General features: G+C 39.5%; 2 protein-coding genes across 5 annotated transcripts in view; both read left to right on the forward strand.

Moving 5' to 3' along the window:
• Positions 1 to 5595: 5595 nt before the first annotated feature.
• On the forward strand, positions 5596 to 14064 carry chp2 (calcineurin-like EF-hand protein 2). 2 transcript variants are annotated; one of them, XM_051958075.1, is made up of 9 exons: positions 5596 to 5732; positions 7741 to 7813; positions 9356 to 9436; positions 9642 to 9775; positions 9861 to 9922; positions 10865 to 10987; positions 11115 to 12754; positions 13478 to 13572; positions 13806 to 14064. In XM_051958075.1, exons 1-7 carry the CDS (start codon positions 5666 to 5668, stop codon positions 11166 to 11168), a joined length of 594 nt encoding a protein of 197 aa, XP_051814035.1. In that variant the 5' UTR covers positions 5596 to 5665; the 3' UTR covers positions 11169 to 12754; positions 13478 to 13572; positions 13806 to 14064. The 2 variants fall into 2 exon arrangements, with proteins under 2 accessions (XP_051814035.1, XP_051814034.1); XM_051958074.1 differs by having other exon boundaries at positions 11115 to 13572.
• Positions 14065 to 24386: 10322 nt separating this feature from the next.
• LOC110956639 (scavenger receptor cysteine-rich type 1 protein M130-like) overlaps positions 24387 to 25011 on the forward strand; it is a 69936-nt gene continuing 69311 nt past the window's right edge. The window contains exon 1 of one of the 3 annotated variants that reach the window (XM_051958014.1): positions 24387 to 24586. The gene's annotated coding sequence lies outside the window, so the exon portion shown is untranslated. The remainder of the gene's footprint in view (positions 24587 to 25011) is intronic. The other 2 variants (XM_051958015.1, XM_051958016.1) reach the window with 2 other exon arrangements.

Below are 25011 nucleotides of genomic sequence, written 5' to 3' on the forward strand. Positions count from 1 at the left end.
ACAATTGTTAGTTTGACAATCAGACGTAGTTACAGAAACTATTTCAACACCAACATGCAGGAAAAACAGAGCTTCAGTAAAATAAGAACGTGACAAATATTTAAGCAAAACCACCACAGAGACAAAAAAACTGATTCAAAATCACTACAAAGAACTCAAAATGACCACAAGAGACACAAAAAGGCCAAAACCAGGTGCAAACTCACAGCAAAAAGCAAATGCCAACAAAAAGACAGAAACCGTCCACAAACAAACAAAAAATGACCAAAATCAGCCCTAAAGCCACAACAGAGACACAAAAGGACCACAAGAGACACAATCCGTCCCAATGAGACACAGAATGTCCAACAACAGATAGAAAACCATTACATGGAAACACAAAACATCCTGAAACATACACAAAATGACCTCAAAGAGATCCAAAATAATAAAAAAAAGCAAATCCACCAAAAACAGATCAAAAACAGATTCAAAACAACGAAGATCTCAGAATGACCACAAAGAGACAAAATGTCCAGAAATAGACACAAAAGGACTAAAACTGGATGAAAAATCACAACAAAAAGACTCAAAAGGACCTTGGCTAGATAAAAATATCCACAGAGAGACTCAAAATGGGCAAAAACGGGTGCAAAACCACCACAAAGAGTCAAAAAATGACCAAGAGCAGACATAAACCCAGTACAAAGAGACACAAAATGTCCATGAAGAGACATAAAAATATCAAAACGAGATGCAAAACTATCACACAAAGACGCAAAATGACCTCAAACAGGCATGAAATATCCAAAAATGTATGCAAAACACCACCAAGAGACAGAAATAGATCTAAAACTACTATAAAGAACCCAAAATAACCACAAGGAGACATAGAATAATCAAAAATGCAAAACCTTCACAAACAAACAAAACATGTCAACAAAGACACAAAATGCTCTCAAACAGACAAAAATGATTTTAGACAAAAAGATGTCCTTAATGAGATTCAAAATAACCAAAAACTGTTGTGAAACCACCACTGACAGACAAACGGCCATATAAACCATTAAACTTAACGAATCAACCCAAACAAACACATCAGCGTTGATCTGAACCGAACACACCAGAGGAGACGGAACATTTAGCTTTAGCTGCAGAAACGTGTCCGTTTCAGGTGTTTGCTGCTGAATCACCAGCAGAATGAATGATGTGATAATCAGCTGTTAGGAATGTAAAGTCTGACCACCGGCCAACTCCAGTGTTTGGATTAAAGTGGGTCAGTCCACAGAACGCCTACTGATTAAACACCTCCACACCAGGCTGCTGGTCGTAGCACCCATTAGTGGTGAAGATAAACGTGTGGATATCTGGTGTGGTCATGTCGGGGTAACTGAGTGCTTTTGTAGGCAATTTGTAGCTCTGTTGTAGATTAAGACTCTATGTGATGTTTTAGAAACTGTTCTTGGTCATTTAAAGTCTCATTTTGGTCAGTTTGAGTCTCTCTGAGGTGGTTTTGTGTCTATTTCTGATCATTTTGTGTCTCTTCATGGTGGTTTTAGCGCCATCCTGTTTGACTTTAGCGCCATGTTTTATGTTGGTGTGAAATCATTTCTGTAATTTTACCAAACTGACAATCTGACATATTTCCGTCACTTTCCACATCAGCTAGAAAATGTTGGCCTTCATGGAAATCACATGACTTCCAGACAGCGGTTACGTTTCTGAGTTTTCGAACCACTCCTGGCTCCTAGCAGTGTTTGATGTTGGCGTTTGGTGCCAGGCAGGTTCACCGGGTTTGTTAGAGCCTCAAATGTGAACCGAAACCAAAACACTGAACTGAAAGATGGTACGATGGAAGTTTGGTCATAGTTCTCTGAGTTCATGTGTCATTTACTCTGATGACGAATATGCATTACTGAGGCCTTTTTTTTTGGTCTTTTTGAACTACTATTCTCACTTTCTTGGCAGCTTCGAAGCAGATCCACCTTTAGACCCCTTTAAACTGTGAAACGTTGTTCCATCTTAGCCTGGTCTTCACAGATTTACGCTCTCATACAACTAAAACTTCACTCTCAGTCACATTTTGAAGGACTCACGTTGGTTTCTAACGTGACATCCAGTTCATTTTTATGATTTATGTTTTTTTTGGGTCTCTTTTTGGTAGTTTTGCATCTGTTTTGGTTGTTTTTCATCTTTTTGTTGACATTTTGCGTCTCCTTAGTGACTTTAGAGTCTTTGTGGTGGATTCTGTCCATTTTTGGACCTTTTTAGAATCTGATTTTTGGTAATTTTACATCTCTTTGTGATAATTTGCATCAACTTTTGACCATTTTGTGTCTCTTTTTTGTAGTTTTGGAGCTGGTTTTGGTTGCTTTTCATCTCTTTGTAGATGTTTTGCATCTCTATGGTGGATTTGAGAGTCTTTGTGGTGGATTCTGTCCATTTTTGGACCTTTTTAGAATCTGATTTTGGTAATTTTGTGTCTCTGTGGTCATTTTATCTCTATTTTCAATGATTTTGCATGTCTTTTTCATCATTCTGCATCTCCTTTTGGTAGTTTTTCGTCTGTTTTTAATTGTTTTTAATCTCATTTTAGACATTTTGCATCTCTACGATGGTTTGAGAGTCTTTGTGGTGGGATTCTGTCCATTTTCTGACCTTTTACAATCTGATTTTGGTAATTTTGCATCTCATTCTGGCCATTTTATGTCTCTTTTTGGTAATTTTGCATCCATTTCTTGTTGTTTTTCATCCTTTTTCAGACATTTTGTTTCTCTATAATGAGTTTGAGAGTCTTTGTGGAGGGATTCTGTCCATTTTTAGACCTTTTAGGACCGGATTTTGGTCATTTTTGTTTGATTTCTGAAGTGGCATAAAGTTAATTTCACCGCCTCAACAACTAATCACATATTGGATGTCACCATGGTAACCCTGAAAATGGAGGAGAAGCTTCAAACATGTAGCTAAAGAGTCGTTTTTTAACCCAAACAAAGTCATTTTGGTACCCAAACTTAACCAACCTTCTAATATGAAATTTTCCTGAACCAAACCTGTGAAGTAAAAATCACAGAAAACCAAAATTAGCTGAAAAAACAAATTTAAAACTCTGTCAAAATCCAGTCTCTGGTTCCGAAAAATGATATTCCCTTGAAAACAAACAAAAGCATCTTTTTATGGAGGCCTGGTTGTTGCTTTGACTGGATTTTTGCTGATTCTGTTCTTTATCTCTTGTTAATTCTGCGTCTGTGTTGAAGCTTCTTATTGACTGTTTCCAAATTTACGTGAAAATACGACACATTTTCAACTTGAAATCAAACATTTGGACCCTTTTTCGGTTAATTTCAGCTTTTTGTCTGCATTCTAATTGTATATTTATGTTGGGTTGATGGTCAAGAACATTTCACGCACAATGGAACTTAAATTCTTAACCTCAGTTCCAGTTTTCACTGCTTTAAATGATCCTGCTGAAAAAATGTCTGAACTGTGGACACATGAAAACACTTTGCGTTTACACCAGTGTCCTCCTGGTTTATGACTGTCTATGAGGAAGCTTCTGCCTCCATTACCAGGAATGATTTATTTTATTGAGCAGCTGTAATCACTTTTATTTACAACATCTTTTAAAACACGCAGTAATCGGACTGCCAGTGAATGTGTTTAAATCTCACGTGGACAAACCTAAGAAGACTTTATTTAACTTTTCAGGGTTGAGTTTTCTGTGCTGCCGTGTGAGACGAATAATCAAATAATCATAAATACCATAAAACCAGCTGGACTTAATGTGTGAACAAATTAGAAGATCAAAGATGCCAGAATGTTGGCAGCGCTTTAACGCTTGGAAACATCTGCACACAGCTGCAGGATAGAGGGCCATCAGAATGTGTTTAAATTAAAAAATAAATCAATAAAACCGGCTGCAGTGAAACCAAACTTCTCAGGTTAATGTGTATTTATGTGGAAAGGGCTCCATCTAGTGGCGGTAAAAGGACTGACAGTTCTCGTTTTCCAGCTGTTTTCAGACAAACTTTCAGCTTTTCACCTCAAAACGCTGCAAAGTTGGTTCATTTCTCCGTGACTGTGTAACTGCTGGTTTTAGGGCCCCTTCAGGAAGGAAACTCTCTCTGCATGTGTGATTGACAGCACAGAGAACAGGACTTTCCATCTCGTCTAACGTTCTCTCTTATGGTTCTTATACAAATAAATCTGAATTCTTAGAGCAGTTGTTGTTGTTTTTAACTCCTGTGTTTGGTTTTTGATCAATTTGTTTTAGTGTTTGGGTTTTTTTTGTGTCACTTTGTGGTAGTATTGCATCTGTTTTGGTTGTCTTTCATCTTTTGTTGACATTTTCCGTCTCTATGATGAGTCAGAGTCTTTGTGTTGGGATTCTGTCAGTTTTTAGACCTTTTAGAATCGGATTTTGGTCATTTTGCATCTCTTTGTGATAATTCATATCAGTTTTTTTTACCATTTTGTGTCTCTTTTTGGTAGTTTTGCATCTGGTTTTGGTTGTTTTTTTTTATCTCTATTTAGACATTTGGCATCTCTATGATGAGTCTTTGTGGTGGGATTGCATCTGTTTTTAGCCTTTATGGAATCTGATTTTCACCAATCTGTTTGTCTTTTAGATAATTTTGCATGTGTTTCTGGTTGTTTTTCATCTCTTTTTAGACGTTTTGCATCTCTATGATGGGCTTTAGAGTCTTTGTGGTGGATTCTGTCCATTTTTACACCTTCTGATCTGATTTTGGTAATTTTTCATCTCTTTGTGATAGTTTTCATGTTTTTTTTTTTACCTTTTTGTGTCTCTGTGGTCATTTCCTGTCTCTTTCCGGTGACTTTGCTTCTCATTTTGGCCAATTTGCATCTCTTTTTGGCTTTGCATATGCGTTCGGTCATCTCTCATCTCATTTTAGATGTTTTGTGTATCTATGATGGGCTTGACAGTCTTTGTGGTTGTACTGTGCCTGTTTTTGGTTATTTCAGCTCTCTTTGTGTTTATTTTGTGTCTCTGTGGTTCATTTCTGTCTCTTTGTTGTGTGTTTATGTCCTTCTGGCCATTTTTAACACATTTCTGGGCATTTTGTGTATCTTTTTGCTAATTGTGCGTGTGTTTCCGGTTGGTTTTCGTCTGTTTTTAGATGTTTTGCATCGCTGTGATGAGTTTAAAAGTCTTTGTGGTGGGATCGTGTCTGTTTTTAGACTTTTTAAAATCTGATTTTGGCAGTTTTGCATCTCTTTGTGATAATCTGCATCTTTTTTTTGACCAATTTATGTCTCTTTGTGGTCATTTTATGTGTTTTTCTGGTGGCTTTCCATCTCTTTTTTCATCATTTTATGTATTGTTTTGGTAGTTTTGCAAATGTGTTTGAGTGTACATTTGGCGTCTCTTTGATGGTTTTGAGAGTCAAAATACAACAAAGCTTTCTTTTAAACTGCCTTGGTACAACAGAATGAGATGAGTCGATCATTTTTACTTTTACAACCTCCAGCGTCTCCTGTAACGTTTTAAAGCACAGAGACACGGTGGTTGGTGGAATTGGCAGTGGGCGGGGTCAGCCCAGCCGGAGGTGAGCTGTGATTGGCTGAGCAGCATGTCTGTCAGTCCAGCGGTGGGACTGAACAGACGCCTCAGTGGGACTGAAAATCGAGTCGACCTGCAGCTGAAAGAAGCCGAAACGTGAGCAGGATGGGCTCCAGCAGCTCCAGCACGGAGCGCATCCCAGACGCCCAGGAGCTCATGCAGGAAACCGGCTGTGAGTGCAGATTTATTTGGCTTTGGTCGCCTGTTTTTTCCTTTTCTTTTTTTTTTTGGAAAATCTGCAGACGAGGGGGAGTTTGTGTAAAACTAGGAGGACAAGGGGAGACTAGATTAGCTGCAAATGATGGTAAATAACGGAGTGTGTATCAGCGTGGACAGCTGCTTTATCTCCAGGAGCTTCTCATGGTTTTATCTGAACGCTACAGCTTCTTCTCTACTCTGACATCGTTGTTGTTGGTGTTGATTAAAATATATTTACAGCAATAATACACTTAGTTAAAACAAATCCTTTCAAAGCCACTGTTTATTCACACTTTACTTCATATGTGCTGCAGCTGTGTTTAATTGTTTTTGCCTTTTAAGAAATAAATAATTAGCATGAAACATATTATTAAGATGATACTTTACACACAAACAAAAACAATCTGTGCACACTTTTATTCATTTTGGGGTTTTTTAAATGTCTTTTTAGGGTTTGTTTTGTGTCACAGTTTGAACATTTTACATCTTTTTGGTGTCCTTCAGTGTCACTTTGTTTGTCCTGTCTTTTTAGGGGTTTTTGTGTCATATTTTTGGGCTTTTTTTAAACCTCTTTTTAGGGTCGTTTGGACTCACCTGTACTGCAGAGGGATTGGCTGACTCATTTTAACGTCATTTAGTGTCCTGTTAGTGAACATTTTACATCTGTTTGTGGTGTTTTTGTGTCACGGTTTAGTTCTTTACGTCTTTTTAGGGTCGTTTTGTGTCCCATTTTTGTTTTTCTACGTCTTTTAAGGATAATTCTGCGTGGCATTTTATACATTTTCCATCTTCTTAGTGTTATTTTGTGGGGACATTATTGTGTTTACGCAGCCAAACTATGGGGCCTTGACTTCCTTATGGGGACAACATGCAAATCCCTGTAAGGTAAATTCTTAAATAGTAAACTGAAGACTTGTTTTCTGGTTAGAACAGCCTGTAGCACATGTGGCGTGCTCTGAAGTGTCTGTGTTGTATCTCCAGTGTGTGTTTGTGGCGTCAGTCTGATAGCAGCACACTGAGGCTGGTTGAACTCATCCTCTGTTGTTTATCTTTGTCCACATGCTGAACCGTCCTTGCTGACACTGACATCGTGGACGTTGTTCAGCAGATAACGGTGACAGATAGCTGTTTGCTTTACGACAGCTGCTTCTGTTTGTCCTCTGCAGAAAATGACTTTCTCCGTCAGTTTTAGCCTTCGAGTCCGTCACTTCTCTGGGTTAATTAAATTTAAAGGACCATCCCGCTGGTTTTGCATGTTTTAACTTGTTAATAGATCCCTAGTGATAAAGACTGTAAACAGTGCTGCATAAATGGACGAACATGCACTGTCTATACCACTGTTAATGTTAAATATTCTACATGCAAAGCCACCCCCACAGCTTTCAGCACTGTCCTATTACTTTCTTCCAATGCAAAGGCCTACAGAAAGAGTTTTAAATACACATTCAGTGTTTTCTGTATTTTCTACATTATAGATTAATACTGAAGGTTAACGCTTTTTTGTTTACAACCCAATTCCATGTGTTCTTTTATAGTTTTGATGTCTTCAGTATTAATCTGCAATGTATAAAAGAATTAAATAAAAATGTGTGTCCAAACGTTGTACTGGTAGTATATATATATATATATATATATATATATATATATATAAAAAGCCTAGAAAACAGCTCAGAAGGTACAATAAATTTATCAGATGAGTTTAAGAAGATAGGTCTTAACGTCTGGCATTCAAATGCTAAATAGCTCAAATATATTTTTTAAAAATATGGAAACCAACTGATAAATGATTTTTAGCTTCCAACTAAAGGTAAGATTTTAGAGTTTATTTTAAAATGTTTGGCATTTCTCAACACTGCAATACGTTGCTGTTACAAACACTAATACTTCTCTCAGACTGACATGAAGCACCGTCCAGAATGACGTGATTTTAACCGATGTTTTATTTTATTTACACGATGAGCTGATGATTCTGTCTGTTCCAGTCTCTGCCGCCCACCTCGTCCGTCTGTACGAGAGGTTTGAGTTTCTGGACAAAGACGACAGAGGAGAGCTCAGGTCGGTGCATGGACATGTCAGAAAAACATTCAGCATTAATAATGGTTCAGACAGTTTGAAACACCACAGTAAAACTTGGTGGAGATGATCTGAAGACATCTGTTTAAACATGATCTGCATGACTGAAAGCAAAGGTCTGCATGGAGCTATAAAAAGAAAAGCTGCATGTTACGCTTTACAGGGGATTTATTCCTTCTCTTTGAGCATTTCTTTAGAGATTTATGAGAAATGTTGACAGCACTGCACCAAAGTTTTGTTTGCCAACATCTGTAGAGCTGGACCATCCCAGATTGATCTTGTAGCAGGATGAGTCCAAACATCCAGCCAGAGCCATAAACACCAAGTCTAAGACCATTAGTGAATAAGTTGAAAACCAGTGGAAATCACTTGTGAAACCAGTCTGAAAACAATCTAAAACTGATCTGTAATCACATCTGTCACAGGTCATAAAACAAAGTCTGAAATCAGTCCAAAATTTGTTGAAACAAGTCCTAAACCAAGTCGGAAACAAACAAAATCAGTCGGTTACTATTTGGAAAAAGTTCTCAATGAAGTCCAAAGTCAAGCCCAAAATTAGCAAAATAAATTTCAAACCAAGCCTGAAACAAGTCATAAAACCAAGTGTGAAACCAGTCCACAATCAATCTGCAACCAGTCCAACACAATGTCTAATAAACAGTCTGAAACTAGTCCAAAACCAGTCTAACCAGCTAGAAACAAGGACGTCCAAAACCATCACTGAATTAGTTGAAAATCTCAAACAAGTCCAAAACCAGTCTGAAACTAGGGTCAAACGATCTAAGCTTAGTCTAAAACTATAACAAAAAACAATGTGAAGTCATTCTGAAACTAGTTCGTCACAAAACATAAAACAAGGTCTGAAATCAATCTAAAACAGTGCAAAATTAGTTTGAAACAAATCCAAACCAAATCTGAAGCTAGTCTGAAACAAACTCCAAAATCAGTCTGAAATTATCTTTAAAAAAAAAGATTCACAATCAAAATCCACGGTTAAACCCAAAATCACCTAAATTGGTTTGAAACCAGGCCTACACCACATCTGAAACTAGTCCTGAAACTCGTCAGAAACTAGTCCTGAAACTAGTCATAAAACCAGGTGTGAAACCAGTCCAACACAAAGTCTAATGAACAATCTGAAATGAGTCCAAAGCCAACCTTTAACTAGTTAGAAAAGTCCAAAGGAAGTCCAACATAAGCCCAAAACAAGCTGTTGGTCAAAATGATACTGCTTCAATACCAGTCTGAAACCAGCCACAAACCATGTGAAACCGGTCCAAAGCCAATCTGAAACCCATTTTTAAAAAACTGTGGTGATTTCTCCATCATCCTCCAAAACTGTGTTTAAAACTGGTCTTAAAGATGTCTGCCAAATCCAGAAGAGTCCGCCAACAACAACTCTGTAAGTTGTTAGCAACTGATAGCGTCTTATGTTATTAATAAGAACTGAACTGTTTCCAGAGTTTGATTGTTTTAGCTGCAGATTAATGTCCTAAAAGCTGTTTTCGTCTGTTTGTGTCTCAGGCTGGATGATTTCGAAGCGGTTTCAGAGTTAGCCATGAACCCCATCGGAGACAGAATCATCGGAGCCTTTTTCTCTCCGGGGTACAGATCAGCTGTTTTTGTGTTTCCCTTTTCATCTGGGCAGCCTCTGGTTTCAGGAACTGATTAGAGACACAATGTACAACATCTTTCAAACATCCTGTAGTTTGACTTACGAGTCTTTGGACCTGACAGCAGTAATATTTCAGAACCTGTTTGTTTGTCAGGAAATGTGAATCGCTTCCCTTTCCTCTCGCTCCCTCTGCAGACGAGAAACGGTGGACTTTCCCTCCTTCGTCCGGATTCTGGCTCATTTCCGTCCGACCGACACAAACCGAACCAGAAATGGAAGAAACGGGGCACAGCCAGAACCGGCCAACAGCAGGACCAGTAAACTCAAATGTTAGTCCAGTTTGTTTGTTGTGCACTTGTGGTTCTGACACATTTAACCCTCATCCACCAATTAAAAAACCATCTGTGTGTTCAGTTGCTTTCCAGCTTTACGACCAGGACAGAGATGGAAAGGTTTCCAGAGAGGAGCTTCTTCAGGTCTGTAGCTGTTAAACTCTTTCTGCACTCACAGGCTTTGATATGATTCCATTTCTGCATTAATCTACATCTTTGCATCAACTTATGCCTTCTCCACATTACATTTTAATTTGGACATTTTCCTAAACTGATAGAGTCTCTGTCGAAACAAAAAACTGTCCACACAACTGTCATTTTTCAAAATATCTACATGCGTACAGAAACACAAACACCACGAGAACAAGAATCTGTCATTTTAGTGTTTCTGTAAAAAAAAAAAAAAAACCCAAAGTAGTTCAAAACAAAATCCAAAGTCACATCCAAGACTGATAAGAAAACTGGACCAAAATCAAGTCAAATATCAGTCCAAAACCACTTACAAATCCAAAACCACTTACAAATCCAAAATCAGCCTGAAACTAAGTCCAAAGTGAATCTAAAACAAATACAAGACCAGTCCAAAACTAGACCAAGACCAAGCCCAAATACCACTCTGAAACTAGTCAGAAACCGGACTCAAAACCTGTTCAAAACCTAGTCTGAAACCAAGTCCACAACTACTGTAAAACTAGTCTGAAACTTGACCCAAACCAAGTGCAAAACTGGTCCAATATTAGTCCAAAGTCCTGCCCAAAACTAGATCAAAACCAAGTCTACAACATGTCTGAAACAAGACCCAGAACAAGTTTAAAACCAGGTAGTTCAGAACCAGTTCAGAACCCAGCCATGTGTGACTTCAAATACGAGAAAACACACCCAGTGAACTGTGCACACATTTCCTCTATTAATCTGCAGAAACTCTGACTTTGGAAACCTATTTTAATATGCTCAAAGAAATCCTGAAGGTTCTGGTTTCAGTAGGAGTTACAGGATGGTATAATCAGGCATCATCTGCATAGAAGTGAACTGAAAACAAATGGGGATGGTACCACAGATTGTTCAGTGATTGGCTGGTGCTGGCAGGTGCTCAGGATGATGCTGGAGATGCAGGTGACGGAGGAGCAGCTGCAGAGCATCGCTGAACGGGCCATTCAGGAGGCCGACCTGGACCGAGACGACGCCATCTCCTTCGACGAGTTCAAAAAGGTGAAAGGCTTTCAGAGGAGAGTGTTTCCTGCTTCAGTGTAATCCCAGAAAATCAGAGTTAGCAGTTTCAATGTTTTTGTTTTGCATCTTCCCCGTTAAATATCTGAAAAGATGTTTTTGTTTTCAGTCGCTGGAAAAGGTTGACATAGAGCATAAGATGAGTGTTCGCTTCCTGGAATAAAGACGCAGAGCTGCTGGCGAGAAGATGAAGTCTGAAATGTGGAATGAACCAGGATTTAAAAAGCGATGGGATCCTGGTTTGCAGGACTGGAAGTGAACATGGACCAAACGAAGAAGAGATGAGCTGAGCTGCTGACTTTAGCAATGGAAACGACACGCTGTGTAGAAGAGTGGCTGCCAGAAAAAGCCAGACCAAAGCATCAGGATCGCCCCCTGGTGGCCGGATTCAGTTCTGCCTGCTTCATTTGAGCAGAGGACATGGGTCAAACTCCAAACATAAACCTTCCTGTATCGTGTCTTCACAGCACTTTAGGAGTCACATTTCTATTAGTACAAGGTCTAATGTTTCTCATCAGTTTGGTTTTAATTGGTTTTCATGCTAGCTTAAGAATATGAAGCGTTGTGTAGCTTACTGCTGCTGTAGTTCCTGAAAATATTTAAAAATATTTACCAGATTTTTTTAAAATACAACTTTTCAGGGAAACTTTTAAGGAATTATTGTAATTTTCTTTCTGAAGGTTTTTCAAATTTTCAGAAATTTGGGGATTTTTTTTTTTTTTGCTGAATTTTTGGATTTTCTTCAGACAAGGAAGCAATATTTGTTGGTGCCCGTAAATTGAAGTTTGAAGTTTACTAATGGAACGCCCCTTGAGATGTAGCATCTCGTTTTCGAGGGGGTCCATAAACACACACATATATAAACACAATTTACAATGACACACACACACACACACACACACACACACACACACACACACACACACACACACACACACACACACACACACACACACACACAGGACAGACATGCTCCTTTGTTCCCTCACCCCCCAATCCTCAATGAATTCTAAAACAGGTGCCACCAACTCGGTGCCAATGAGGCCAGAAAGCCTTTTAGAGATGTTTGTTTGTTTATTTGTCTGTCTTACTCCTTTTTTTTCCTTTCCTTCCTTCTTTCTCCTTTTTCTCCTCTTCCCTTCTCTCCTTTCCCCTTTTTCCTTTTTTATTTCCTTCCTTCTTCCCTTCTTTTCCCCCTCCCTCCCTTTTTTTTCTCTCCTTCCTTCCTCTTCTTCCCCTTCCCTTCCCTTTCCCCTTCTTAAATGAGGACAGCAGGAGGGTTCATGCTTTGTGCATAACGTGCTGCTCAGGTGGACGTTCTCTCTGTTTAAAACACACCTGCCTCAGGATGATGTGATGTATGTTGTTTTCTAACAGGATTAAATAAAACTTGATGGAATAGAAGATAAGGAGTCAGAATGCTTCGCTGCAGTTCTTTCAGGCATTGTGTGTTCTGATGATAGTTTTTAATACTGCCGTAAATGAGAGGGATGGATTCCAGTTTATAGAAAAGATTCAGATTTGGCTCAGTGGTTGTTGTTTTAAAGGAGTTGCATAAACAACAGTGCTTTGATTTAATAGAAATAAGTAATGTTCCATCTGCAGCTGCTTTTATTGCTGCTGATTCTATCCTCTTGCTGCTGATTGGTCGGCTTCCCTCTGGCTGTAAACTGCAGGACTTCCAGCTAAACGGGACGAATGAAGAATGTTCAGAAACTGTCTGATCGACTCATAATTTGGTGAGAACAGGTGAGGACATGCTTTGCTTCCACAGAAGGTCAGCTCATACAGAACTCATTTTGGTGTAATATCCAGGTTTAAACAGCAGGGGGCAGCATTCAGTCAGTAGGGTTGATGAGTGATTAGCAGATTTTAGACATTTTGATCTCCTCCTTCCTTCCTCATGAAGCTCATCCAGAGAATGCCTTTGGCCATATTTGAAGAATCTAAAATATGAAACATGTTCTGACTTATTTCACACTTTAATGTTTATTACATAATTCCATATGTGTTCATTCATAGTTTTGAGGCCTTCAGTGAAGATCTACAGTGTAAATAGTCATGAAAATGAAGAAAAATCACTAAATGAGAAGGTGTGTCCAAACCAAAGACTGCCAGTGTAGATTAATTTCTATCTGTTGATCATTAACCACCACTGAGACAGCAGCAGTTCAGACTGTAATAATGTTATTGATCCGTTATGACTGATCAGCTGGGACCTGCAGTTAACAGTTAACTAATTGATGATGCTGACTAACCTGACTTTTCATCCATGTTAGCACTAAGTGAGGAAACGTAGCCTGAGATTTACAGAACAACTTTCTGTTTCCATCAGAGGCTCCAGTCTGATGTTAACTTACAGTAACTTCACTGCTTTAGATGTGATACTGTCCAGATGTCTGCAGTCTGTGGTCACAATCAGCCTGTAAAATGTGCTCTTATTGTGAAAGTCTGCCTGCTGCTTCCTCACAGGTGGAGTCCTGACTGGTTCCAGGAAACAGATCAACTGTCTGAGTGTCCAGGAGTGGACTGTAAACTTTCTTCTTCTTCAGCGCTTTGAATAAAGTGTAAGTTTGCTTTGTTTGCTGCTTTAAGTTCAGTAATGTTGCTGTTTGTTTCTGCTCTGTCATGTTTCTACGTGTTCACTTCTTATTTCACCACAAACTCTGGATCACTGCTGTTTAAACATGATCAATATGATTATTAGCTTATTGATTGACTGCAATCAGTCAATATTTCTATTAGATTATTGATTGACTTGAATCAGTTTGATGAGCTGCTGGTGTTTTTGTTTCTTCAGAATCAGGCGTAAACTAACCGTGACGTCACCCGTTGGTTTCAACGGCGAGAAAATGAAGCCCGGATTTTGCTACTTCCTGGTCGCCATTTTGGATTTTTTGGAGCCAGTGACGTAAAAAGCGTCATCAAACAGACTGGACCGGAGAGCAACTAGGGGCAGGATTGGCTGAGGACTCTCTTATCCCGCCCACATTTTACCGCAGAGGCTTCTGTTGCTGTCTATCAAGTATAGCCACGCCCCCTGGCTCCGCCAACTTTAACGATTTATTTAAAATTCAGTATTGATTTATTTTAAGATCGGCCACCTGATCTCTCATTTTGACCATGAAAACTAACGGGAAAAAAATCCTGAGCTGTAGAACATCAGTCTATCAAATTTTATTTTTTCCAAAAATGAATTGGGGTCTATGGAGCAAAAGCTTTTTGGAGCCAACCCTAGCGGACGGCGTGATATTGCAAGTTTTTGACACTTCCGGGTTAGCTTCAATTCTGGAGCCAGATGCTACGTCCATTATATATAGTCTATGGTCTGAATACAAACTGCGTCATGTCTTTCTACTTTGGGTTTCTCTGTGAGTCTCTGCAGCTCCATGACTCCATCTGCTGGACTGATTGTAGAAGTGCAGCAGCTGATCTTTTCCAGGAGGATCTGAGTGGATGAATGATGTTTGTTTCCTGTGAAGGTAGAAAGTGTGTGTGAGCTGCTGTGAGTTGAGCATCATGGATGAGTGTGAGGACAGAGAGGAGGGAGTCCCTCCCTCTAAAAGCTCTCTGTGTGGGGAACAGGAGAAGCAGAGCAAAGCTCAGAGGTGAGACCACCATCTCTAACTGTCCAGGACTCTGCTGCATGTCAGAGCCGATCTCCTGGAGACAGCGGAAGGGCGCACTCTGAGCCGGGTCTGGAGAAATCAGATGGTCTCCAGACCCAGCTCAGAGTGCGTCCTTCCGCTGTCTCCAGGAGATCAGATATTAACATCTTCTGTAAATAAGTTATCGTGGCAGTTTCATCACAACGCTGGGCGGGGACTGTACTGTAACTTTCACTCATTTTTTTGAACCACCGAGCCTCCAGGGGGCATAACTGTCTCGGGTGTTGTTGTTTTTTTTGTTCTTCATGACAACTTGTTTTGCCTCTGATCTGGTGGAAACTCCAGAAACTCGGGAAAACCCGTCGAGACTCGGATTTTCGAAAAACTTGTCGGGCGGGGGAAGGTGTGGTGGGCAGTGGGGGAGTAGAAGCGGGCAGTGGGGGGTAGAGGGGGGAGGCCGCCACTCCTCTCCCCTCCCACTCTCCACCCTGACTCCACCCAGACTCTGCCTTGGCTCCACCCATGTGGTCACTTTATTAGGAACAGAAACTTCGATGTCAAAGGGACGACGAGTTTATTTCTTTTTATCTGATCTGTAGCTCAGTGAGTTAAGGGTTTGTCTATGGAGCTGCAGGTTGATGGTTCAAGACCAGTCCCTTGTTAAATTTTCTGTAAAACTTAAAGACAGAAAGAACAATGCCAGTGGTGGGTCTTGAACCTGCTACCTTCCACTTGGTAGTCTCTCTTCTTACCCCCTAAGCTACTCACTCAGACACTAATTCTTCTTTATTTGCGCATATATCTTCTATTTTTTGTCATTTTCGGGTTTTTTTTTAAACTTTTGTCTCGACTCAACCGTTTTTCTCAGGAGGTTGGACTTCAGCCTTTGTGTTGGAGGATTGAACCCTCAGTTCAGACTTTCCAAAGCCTCCACACCTCCCCAGTCCTCAGGACCTGAGCTTTCACACAGTCTGAGGGATGAAATGTTCTAAGTCCCACAGTAGAGCTCTGTTAGATTTAACTTTCAGACAGTCCAAGGACTGAAATCTTCTGAGTTCCTGAGTAGTTCACTGTTAGTTTGAACCTTCAGACAGTCTGAGGACTGAAGTTTTAAAAGTTTCTCAGTACTTCTGTGTTAGTTTGAACTTTGTGGTGAACAGAAGCCTTAAAACTTGTGACCATGAGTCTTGAGTTCACATTTAGACCATCCATCTGAGTTCTTCTCAGACCTTCACCTGTGGGTTCTTTAGAAATCCTGAACAAACTTTGATTGTCTTCACTGAACAGTAAAGTTTGTGGAGATCAGAAGGTAACATTAGTTTGATCGATGCCTTCAACTACTAGTAGACTTTATCTGGAAAGCAGTTTTCTGAAATGAGCTCTTAGTAAATCTGTCCACAGTCAAACCAAGAACACAGAAAGAGGAAATGTTTGAAGAAACAACTTGATGTTTTCATTTCAGACTAGAAAACGCTTTAAGACCTTTATCTGTTTTTGCTCTTTTTCATCGTTTTATCGTCTCTTCTGTTTAATTTGATCTTCTAAAGTCTAACTGGTGTCTTTTCAAATGTTTTGTCTTTAGTTTGATTCTTCTTAAATGTTTAGTTTTGCTCTTTTCTCACATTTTATTCTTTTCTGTCTGATTTAATTTTGAAATGTTTTGTCTTTTTAATTTTTAATTGTTGTTTTTCAAATGTTTTATCGGCTTGTTTGAAAAATTTCCTTTTCTTTCCCAATATTTAATTTTTAAAATAAATCTTTAAGGTTTTTCTTCTTAAATGTTTTATCACCTTTTAATTTTTCTTTTTAAATGCTTCATTGTATTTTCTGTTTAATTCCTATTTAAAGTTTTATTGTCTTTAAGATGTAATTTTCTAATTAAATATTTAATTTTTTAATTAAGGTTCGGGTTTTGTGTTTTTAAAGGTTTTAATAATCAAATTAAATGTTTCATATTTTTTAAATGTTTAATATTGTTCTTGTTTAATTGTATTTTTAAATGTTTAATTATCTAAAATATTTCATGCTTGTTTAAAAAATGTTTAATTTCATAATTACATGTTTTGTATCTTCTGTTTAATTATTCAATTAAATATTTTGTCTGTTTAATATAATTTAATTGTATTTAATGTTTAGTTTTCTTTTTAAGTTTTATTGTATTAAATGTTTTTCCTTTGATTTAATTACTTTAATGTAGTTTATTTCTTTAATCTTTTCTTTCCATCAGAATTTCAACCTTAAAAATGAAACAAACCCTTAAATCACAATAAAATACTTCTGATGTCACAATCATGAGTTAGTCAGTTATTCAGTTTATCAATTCAACTTTATTAGTTTAGAACCTTTCACACAGATGAAAAAACTACACAAGCAAAGAGAAAAAAACTGCTAAAACTAGGATTAAAACTCAGAAACATCTTTAAAATATAAGATTTAACATGGTAATAAAGTGTGTTGTGTTCAGGGGATAGAGGGAGTTTATTGAAGTCTTCTTGGGCTCACAGTAAATCATTTAAAATAGAAACTTGATATTCAGTCTAAGGAAACTGCAGAGCGACAGAAGAACCAACAATATCTCCTGTTTTCTCCTTTAATGAGTCGACTCTTCTGGTGCTTTCAGACCAAAGAACTACAGACTCTTCACAACCTGCTCAAACTCTTGGTACAGGACCTCACCACACGGGTCAACAAGGTTTCCTTCTCATTTCTACTCTGAAGCTCACCTTCTCCTGCTCAAACTGCTGACAAATGTTTGTGCTGCTCTAAAGTCTGGTCTCCAGAACTTCCTAAAAACTCTCAAAGTCTCTTCTGCTGCAGGTTGCTTTGTAGAACTGTTCCAGAAAACCTCACTAAACCACATGGAGGGGCCTCAAGATAGTCGTCCAAATGAAACCGTACAAAAACCAAACTAGCACAACCCAAACGCTAAAGTCTCCTGCAGCCTACCAGAGAAGCTCTTTAAGCAGAGAATCAGGACAGGAACTCTTACCTTCTGGACAACCAACATTGGTTCACAAACAACCAAAAACCTCTAAAGACTCACTACAGCCAAGATAAAGACACAACTCAGCTGCACCAAATCCACTAATCACTGCACACATTAGCATCATGTGCTAACTGTGGCTAAAGAACCACATTTACCAAGACAACTATCCAGTACAAAGCCCTAAAACACACCAAGAAACACATTAAAGAGGATTTTACTGCTGGAAGCTGCAAGCCAACGCCTAAAGAACAAACTAAAGCAACGGAGCCAAACCCGGTTCAGTGAAGAGAAGCAGAGGAAATGTTTGACTGCAGACATAAAGCAGGAAGACACTGAGCTGCTCAGGTGTTCCTGATGACACCAATGTGACGGCCCCCATCCTGCTGCTAGTGTGGTGAGCCTAATGTTTGTTTTATTTTTCAAGGAGCTGATAGGAGGCGACCGAGGACGGTGAAGGGCCCAGTCTGACTTCCAGTTCTCGGAGGATAAAAGCTGGCTTCCACTGTCGAGCTGGAGCTCACTCTGGCATTGGAGTGCGGTTTGGTGCGGAGCTCTCTCTCTGGGGCTCTCCCTTTGCAGCGCGCATTGGGGCACACATGAGAGAGAGTTGGGCTGTCTGGCGCTGGGGCTTCCTCGGGGCTCTCTCTCTCCTTACACTGACTCTGTGGCTGTTGGGGCACAGCCCACATGGCTGGGCTGTCGCTGCCACCTACTTGATTTTGCACCCTCATGCATACAACACTATTCCACTGCACCTGCAATCTTACTGACAACAATCCCCACATGCACTGTCAGAAAGCGGATTCTTTGGTACTGTTAATGAGGAAAAAACACTCGGAGACAAGGATGACCCAGAGTCAAAATATTCATTTAAGAATATTTAGTAAAAACACATTGGATAGTACAGAAAATACATGCATGCAGACTCCATGTTGATCTAGCTGGCATCAGACTGACTTAAACTAAGACAATATTCCTCTGCATGCAGCTGTTCACAACAAAGAGCGAATTCTAAACTATTACATGAGTTTTTAACTAAGAAGCTGTTGTCTTCTGATTGGTTCACACTGCCGGATGTCTTCAGTCTTCGTCCAACCACAGCCGTCTTCACCCTGTATTGAGAGTACTTTGCATGTGTGTGTATGTGCCTGCCTGAGGTGTGACTTCCTGTGAGTTTTACACAGACTACAACTCAGCTTTCTGCAGACAACAGGTCTGAGCTTCTTGCTCAATTTATGCTGAGCTTTGAGTTTTATTAATTCAGCTTATTAAATTTATATTTAATAATAGTACAACAATATCAATAATTTAATTATTTGTATAAGGCAGATTAATCTGATCTTATCCCTATTTTAATCTAGGATCCTCATAGGTTAATATAGGATTTCTATGCCTGTCCCCAATTTACTGTTAATTTAAGACATTGTTGATTACATTTTCTTTTAAGTATTTTTCTTATGAACATTATATTTTAATCTTAATTCCCCAATATTGTTTTATGGTTTAATACTTTAACTTTTATTCTTGTTTAAACATCTAGCTGTTGTTTGAACCTTTTGCCCTGTCTCTGTCCTCTGTGAGTACGTGACAACCTGCTCATCTCTGTAACCGCAGACCCCCCTCTTTCTTCCAGGTATTGCATAGTTTTAACGGATGTTCTTTATTTTTAATTTTAAAACTGTCACCTGTCCTCGCTAAACTGCCATCCTAGATGCTATTCTTATTTCAGTTTGTCAGTTTGAAGCGAGGGGGAGAGTTTTCCCCTCAGCTCTTTGAAAGGTCAGTTGTAACCACAAGCCTTTAGTCAAGTGGAGCATCAAGCATTTACCTTAAACACACTTTCCTTTAAGTTAGATGTTGAAACTTGCACAACCTGCTTAGATCAACACTTTTCCAGGTTATGAGCAAGAACTCAAACATGCATTCTTAAGCACTTTATTACATTTGATTATAGGGTTAATACAAGTTGCAAGCACACATAATATGATCAACGAAGGTTAATGATGAATATAAGTAATAAGTAAAAGAGTAATTAAATGATGATTGTAAGTAATGAATAAAAGTAATAACATGATGATCATAAGTAATAAGCAAAAGTGATTAATATGATGATTGTAAGTAAAAAGTAATAAAATGATGATCATAAGCAATAAGTAAAAAGTAATTAAAATGATGATTATAAGTGATAAGTAAAAAAGTAATAAAATGATGACTGTAACTGATAAGCAAAAGAGTAATTAAAATGATTATAAGTAATAAGCAGAAAGCAATAAAAACATGATAGTTTAATAGATATGTAAAATGAATATTCCCCACAGCACCCACAGCACACAATACTCTTACACTGATGACACACAGACAATTTGTGATTTGGCCTATGGTTGTACGCTTTGGAATAAATGCTCTGACTTTGAGCTTTAAACGTTCTCCCTGGTTGTGTTCACTTCATCGTTTACGGCCTGTCGAGCCGGGTTGCAACAACCAAGCAGCCACCTGGACAGCCAATAGGAACACAGCTTACTGGAAGTCCAGAGGGCTGGCTTAGTGAAGGAAATTTAGTTTAAAGTTGAAGCAGAAAGTTAAGAAAAAGTTGAAAACCACCTTCTGGGGTTGGGGGGGGGGGTGTCGTCATCTGGTCCCTCTATGTCGTGTTTGTCGCCTTTATCAACAGATTCTGGTTCAAACTGGATCAAACCTCCACATTTATCTAACAGCATCAGTTTCCATGTTCTCTTAGTGGCAGGCAAACGGTTTAATAAAACCACCAGCAGTTAGTGATGTTGCTCAACACTCAGATCAACATCTCCACAGAAATCTGATAACGAGTTTTTTTTCCTGTTTGCGTCTTCAATCAGCTGCAGGTTTTATTCATCCAGGAGTTAAAGGAGCTGAAGGACAGAAAACAAAAGAATAAAGTTCAATATTATTGATTATTTGTGTTCCTAGAATCTAAAAACCAGGAATCAACATGTTTCTATGAGGTTTTACCCACACTGGAACGTCAAATGTTGTCTAAAGATATTCAACTATTTCTACTTTTAAAGACTCTACCAGCTCAAGCAGACAGTTTGAGTTTGTTTTTCTCTCATCTTTAACATTTTTATCTCCTTTCTGTCGTTTCATGTCTTGTTTTGGTCATTTTGTCTCATTTTATGTCTCAACCCTAACCCTTGTTTTTTTTTTAAAGATATCTGTTCCTTTTAAGTCACCATACATGGATCAGTGGTGGACACTGTGGACTGCTACTACCTGGGTGTCCACATAGACAATAAACTGGACTGGACTTTAAACACAAATGCTGTCCATAAGAAGGGTCAGAGCTGACTGGGCTTTCTTAGGCGGCTCAGATCTTTCAACGTCTGCAGAAGCATGCTGCAGATGTTTTATAGCTCGGTGGTCTCCAGGTTCATCTTCTACGCTGTAGTGTGCTGCAGGCTGAGGGCAGCTGACACTAACAGACTCAACAAGCTCATCAGGAGAGCTGGCTCTGTCCTGGAGTTTGAGCTGGAGTCTGTTATGGAAGTGTCAGAGAGGAGATGCTGAAGAAGCTGCTCAGCATCATGGACAACACCTCTCAACCCTGCATGCCACACTGACGTTCTGTCAGAACACCTTGAGTCGTAGACTGAGACCACCGAGGTTCACCACAGAACGCTACAGGAGCTCCTTCCTACCTGAGCCAATCAGACTGTACAATTTCTGCCCTTCTGCAGAAGGGATACATAATGAACAAACTTCTCTATGTCGATATAACCGGACTCTTTCCTAGTGGACTTAAGTGCAGCACATCTGTTTACTCTACTTCAGTTCATTTTCTGTTAATCTTTCTGGTTTTTAGTATTAGTGTACAGTTTACATCTTGTACTTGTGGTATCTTATTTTAGTTTTCTTATTTATTTTTATTCTGATTTTTTTTCTAGACACTTGACACACTGTGACACTTCACACAAACACTTTTAGAAACTTACTTTTGTGATTTTTTTTTGTAGTTTGTATTTTTGTTATCTCTATTTTCCTACTACCATCTGAGTAATTGTGTTTATTCCACTAACCTTTGTTTATTGTTTGTTGTACTCTGGGCAAAATAATTCCCTCCAGGATGAATAATGCAGATCTTATCTTATCTTCAAGCTAGCATTTTTGTTGTTTTGTGTCTAAGATAATGAGAAGGTCAACCATCTTTAGCTGAGGTCCACACTGTGGCAGGTGGAAGGCCAGGCTAAAGCTAGCAGAGGTCCAGGCTAAAGCTAGCAGAGGTCCAGGCTAAAGCTAGCAGAGGTCCAGGCTAAAGCTAGCAGAGTTCCAGGCTAAAGCTAGCAGAGGTCCAGGCTAAAGCTAGCAGAGGTCCAGGCTAAAGCTAGCAGAGGTCCAGGCTAAAGCTAGCAGAGGTCCAGGCTAAAGCTAGCAGAGGTCCAGACTGTTTATTTATATGTGTAACCTTTATTTTACCAGATCAGCTAGTTGAGAACTGATTCTCATTTCCAATAATGATGTGGTGGTGCTACAGCCATGATTCTGAAACAGCAACATCTGGGTTAGCTGAAGCTAGCAGAGGTCCAGGCTGTAGAAGGTTAAAAAGTCCAGGCCAGGCTAAAGAGGTCCGGCTGTAGCAGGTAGAAGATCAGGTCAGACTTTTGAAGGAGACCAACATGAGGTCAATGAGCTAAACGTGTTTTTCAACAGGTTTGACAACATGGACTCTGCCCACCCTCCCCCCAGCTCCTCTCATAACTCCCCTCCCCCATCACTCACCTCATACCCCTGTTATTACCACCCCCTCCCTCCACCAACCTACCCCCACTCCTTCCCCTGCTCCCCTACACCTTCATCCACCTCCACACCTCAGCTCTCCTGCCCTCCTCCACCACCCAGGCTCTCTCCATCCTCTCCCATCACCTCTGAGGATGTGAGAAAAGAGTTCAGTTCTTCGTCCAGGAAAGGCTGCTGACCTGAAGGCCTCAGCCCCAGCGTGCTGAAGGGATGTGCTCCTCAGCTGTGTGGATCTTCCATCACGTCTTCAACTTGAGCCTGAGCCAGATGTTTGTTCCTGAGCGGTGGAAAACCTCATGCCTGGTTCCTGTGCCCAAGAAGAAGAGCCCCAACACACACAGTGACTACAGCCCAGTGGCCTGACGTCACGTTATGAAGCCACTGGAGAGACTCATCCTGAGGAACCTCGTACCGTCGTCAGATCATCGCTGGACGTCCTGCAGATCACGTAGCAGCCCCTTATTGGAGTGGAAGATGCCGTCATCTTCCTGCTGCACAGAGCTTATTCCCACCTGGAGGAGGCAGGCAGCACTGTGAGAGTCATGCTCTTTGACTTCTCCACCGAGTTCATCACCGTCTGGCCTGCTCTGCTCAGCAATAAGCTACAGTCAGCTGTTTGGTTTATAAAATATGTGAAAATGGTGAAAAATGTGAATTTCCTGAAGTCCAAGACGACAAAAGTGTGTTTTGTCCAAAGATGTTGAGTTTAGTGTCACAGAGGAGGAAAGAAAGCAGAAAATATTCACATTTAAGAAGCTGCAGTCACAGAATTTAGACTTTTTATGATTTAAAAAGGCTCCAATCCATTAATGTATTATTCTAATAGTTACCAACTGTGCAGCCATGTTTAGGTGTGTGGACCAAATGTTTGATGTTTCTGCTGACTGTCGTGTTTTCATCTGTATTTCTGATCTGTATTTTCAGGAAATTCTACGTGATAAGATGATTTCTTCTTCTCAGCTTTTTGCTCTGCTGCAGCAGAAATCTGCCCACAGAAGCTTTTTTAAATTTATTTAGATGGTTTAGTTTAATTTTACAGATGTTCCCTGTTTTGATCATTTAGATCTAAAAAATAGTGAAATGACAGCAGAGAATGCAACGTTTCACCATGAAATTATGCTATTTTACTGGATTTAAGTCAGCAAACGTCATCATTTCACAGATACCTGCAATAATTTGATATGTTTGCTTCACCATAAATAATTCTATAAACTGGAGTTTTACTGATTTTGTAAAATAACAGATAATTTTCTGGAAAATTATAGAATTAAAGTATTAGTTTACAAGTTAACTGTAACAGAAAGAAGCTGCAAACAATGTCCACATCACGAGTTTTATTTATTTTTTGTAATTCTGTCTTTGTATTTTTATGTTTGAAAAATCTTCAAATTATTTTTGAAATTATAATTTATCTATATTAGCTCTGTGGTAAAATGCTTGGTGTGAAATGGTTATTGCACATGAAGATGGGGATGAGGAAGCAGTGTGTCTGTAGGCCGGCGTCAGTAGGTCTGAAAGGCCGAGGTGTGGGGCTGCTGCAGCTTTGGGAGCTCCCCGATGTTTGAGAACACCTGGTCCAAAATGTGATTGTAAATGGTAAATGGTCTGTATTTATATAGCGCTATACTATACCTGCAAGGTACCCAAAGCGCTTTACATGATACGCCACATTCACACATTCACACATTCACACACTGATGGCGGAAGCTGCCATGCAAGGTGCTAACCATGACCCATGATTGCCTCTGTGGGGATGCTGATGTGTTTATGAAGCTTGGGCAGCACCGCGTTGAGCTCAACGTGGCTGAAGTCTCCTGCTACAATCACAGCTCCCTCTGGACATTCAGGGAGTTGTGATTGTAGACTTCAGCCATGTTGAGCTCACGACAGTACAGATAGCAATCAGTTCATAAAAAGAATGGTTTTACAGATATTTGCATCATTTTTAAAGCTCTTTAAATATTTATAGCCTCATTTTCTGCCAGATTTCACTCTTTAAGTTGTTATTTTTTATAATTTTCTTCTGAAATGAAGACCTTCAGTGTTTGTTTGTGGTTTCTGCAGGATCTTTGCTGTAAAATGTTTCCTTAAAGCAGCAGCAGGAGGCTGAACCCACTCTGGTCTGATAAAGACGTTAAAGGAGGAAATAAGTTCAGTCTGCAGCCGCCGACACGGACCTCAGAGCTCTGACGCTGTTTGTGGGTTTGTGCAGCTCAGGTAGGACCTTATTTACTGACGGACACGTTTACACTTTGATTCTCCAAGCTCTGAACTGATGCATCCACCACAAATACTGAAAGGAACACAGAATACAGAAAGAAAAGCTCACTGGTGTGTTCAAGGCTGCAGCTGTGGGAGGAAATCTCAGCGTCAAACAATTAATTTAATGCATTCTGGGTCATTTCTCTTCATCTATTTGTTCATTTTCTGTGCAAATTTACTGTTAAAATGTCTGTAAATGAAATCTAACATTAGACTGGAGCTTTGGGAGGAAATTTGAGCACCAAATAGTTCATTTCCTGCATTCTGGATCATTTTTCTGCATCTATTTGTTTATTTTCTGCACCTATTTAGTGTTAAAATGTTTTAAGAAAAATCAACACATGGCTGCAGGATTTGTAGGAATTTGATCATCAAACAAT

Source organism: Acanthochromis polyacanthus, chromosome 13 (assembly GCF_021347895.1).
Source record: "Acanthochromis polyacanthus isolate Apoly-LR-REF ecotype Palm Island chromosome 13, KAUST_Apoly_ChrSc, whole genome shotgun sequence".
NCBI classification, from domain to species: Eukaryota; Metazoa; Chordata; class Actinopteri; family Pomacentridae; genus Acanthochromis; species Acanthochromis polyacanthus.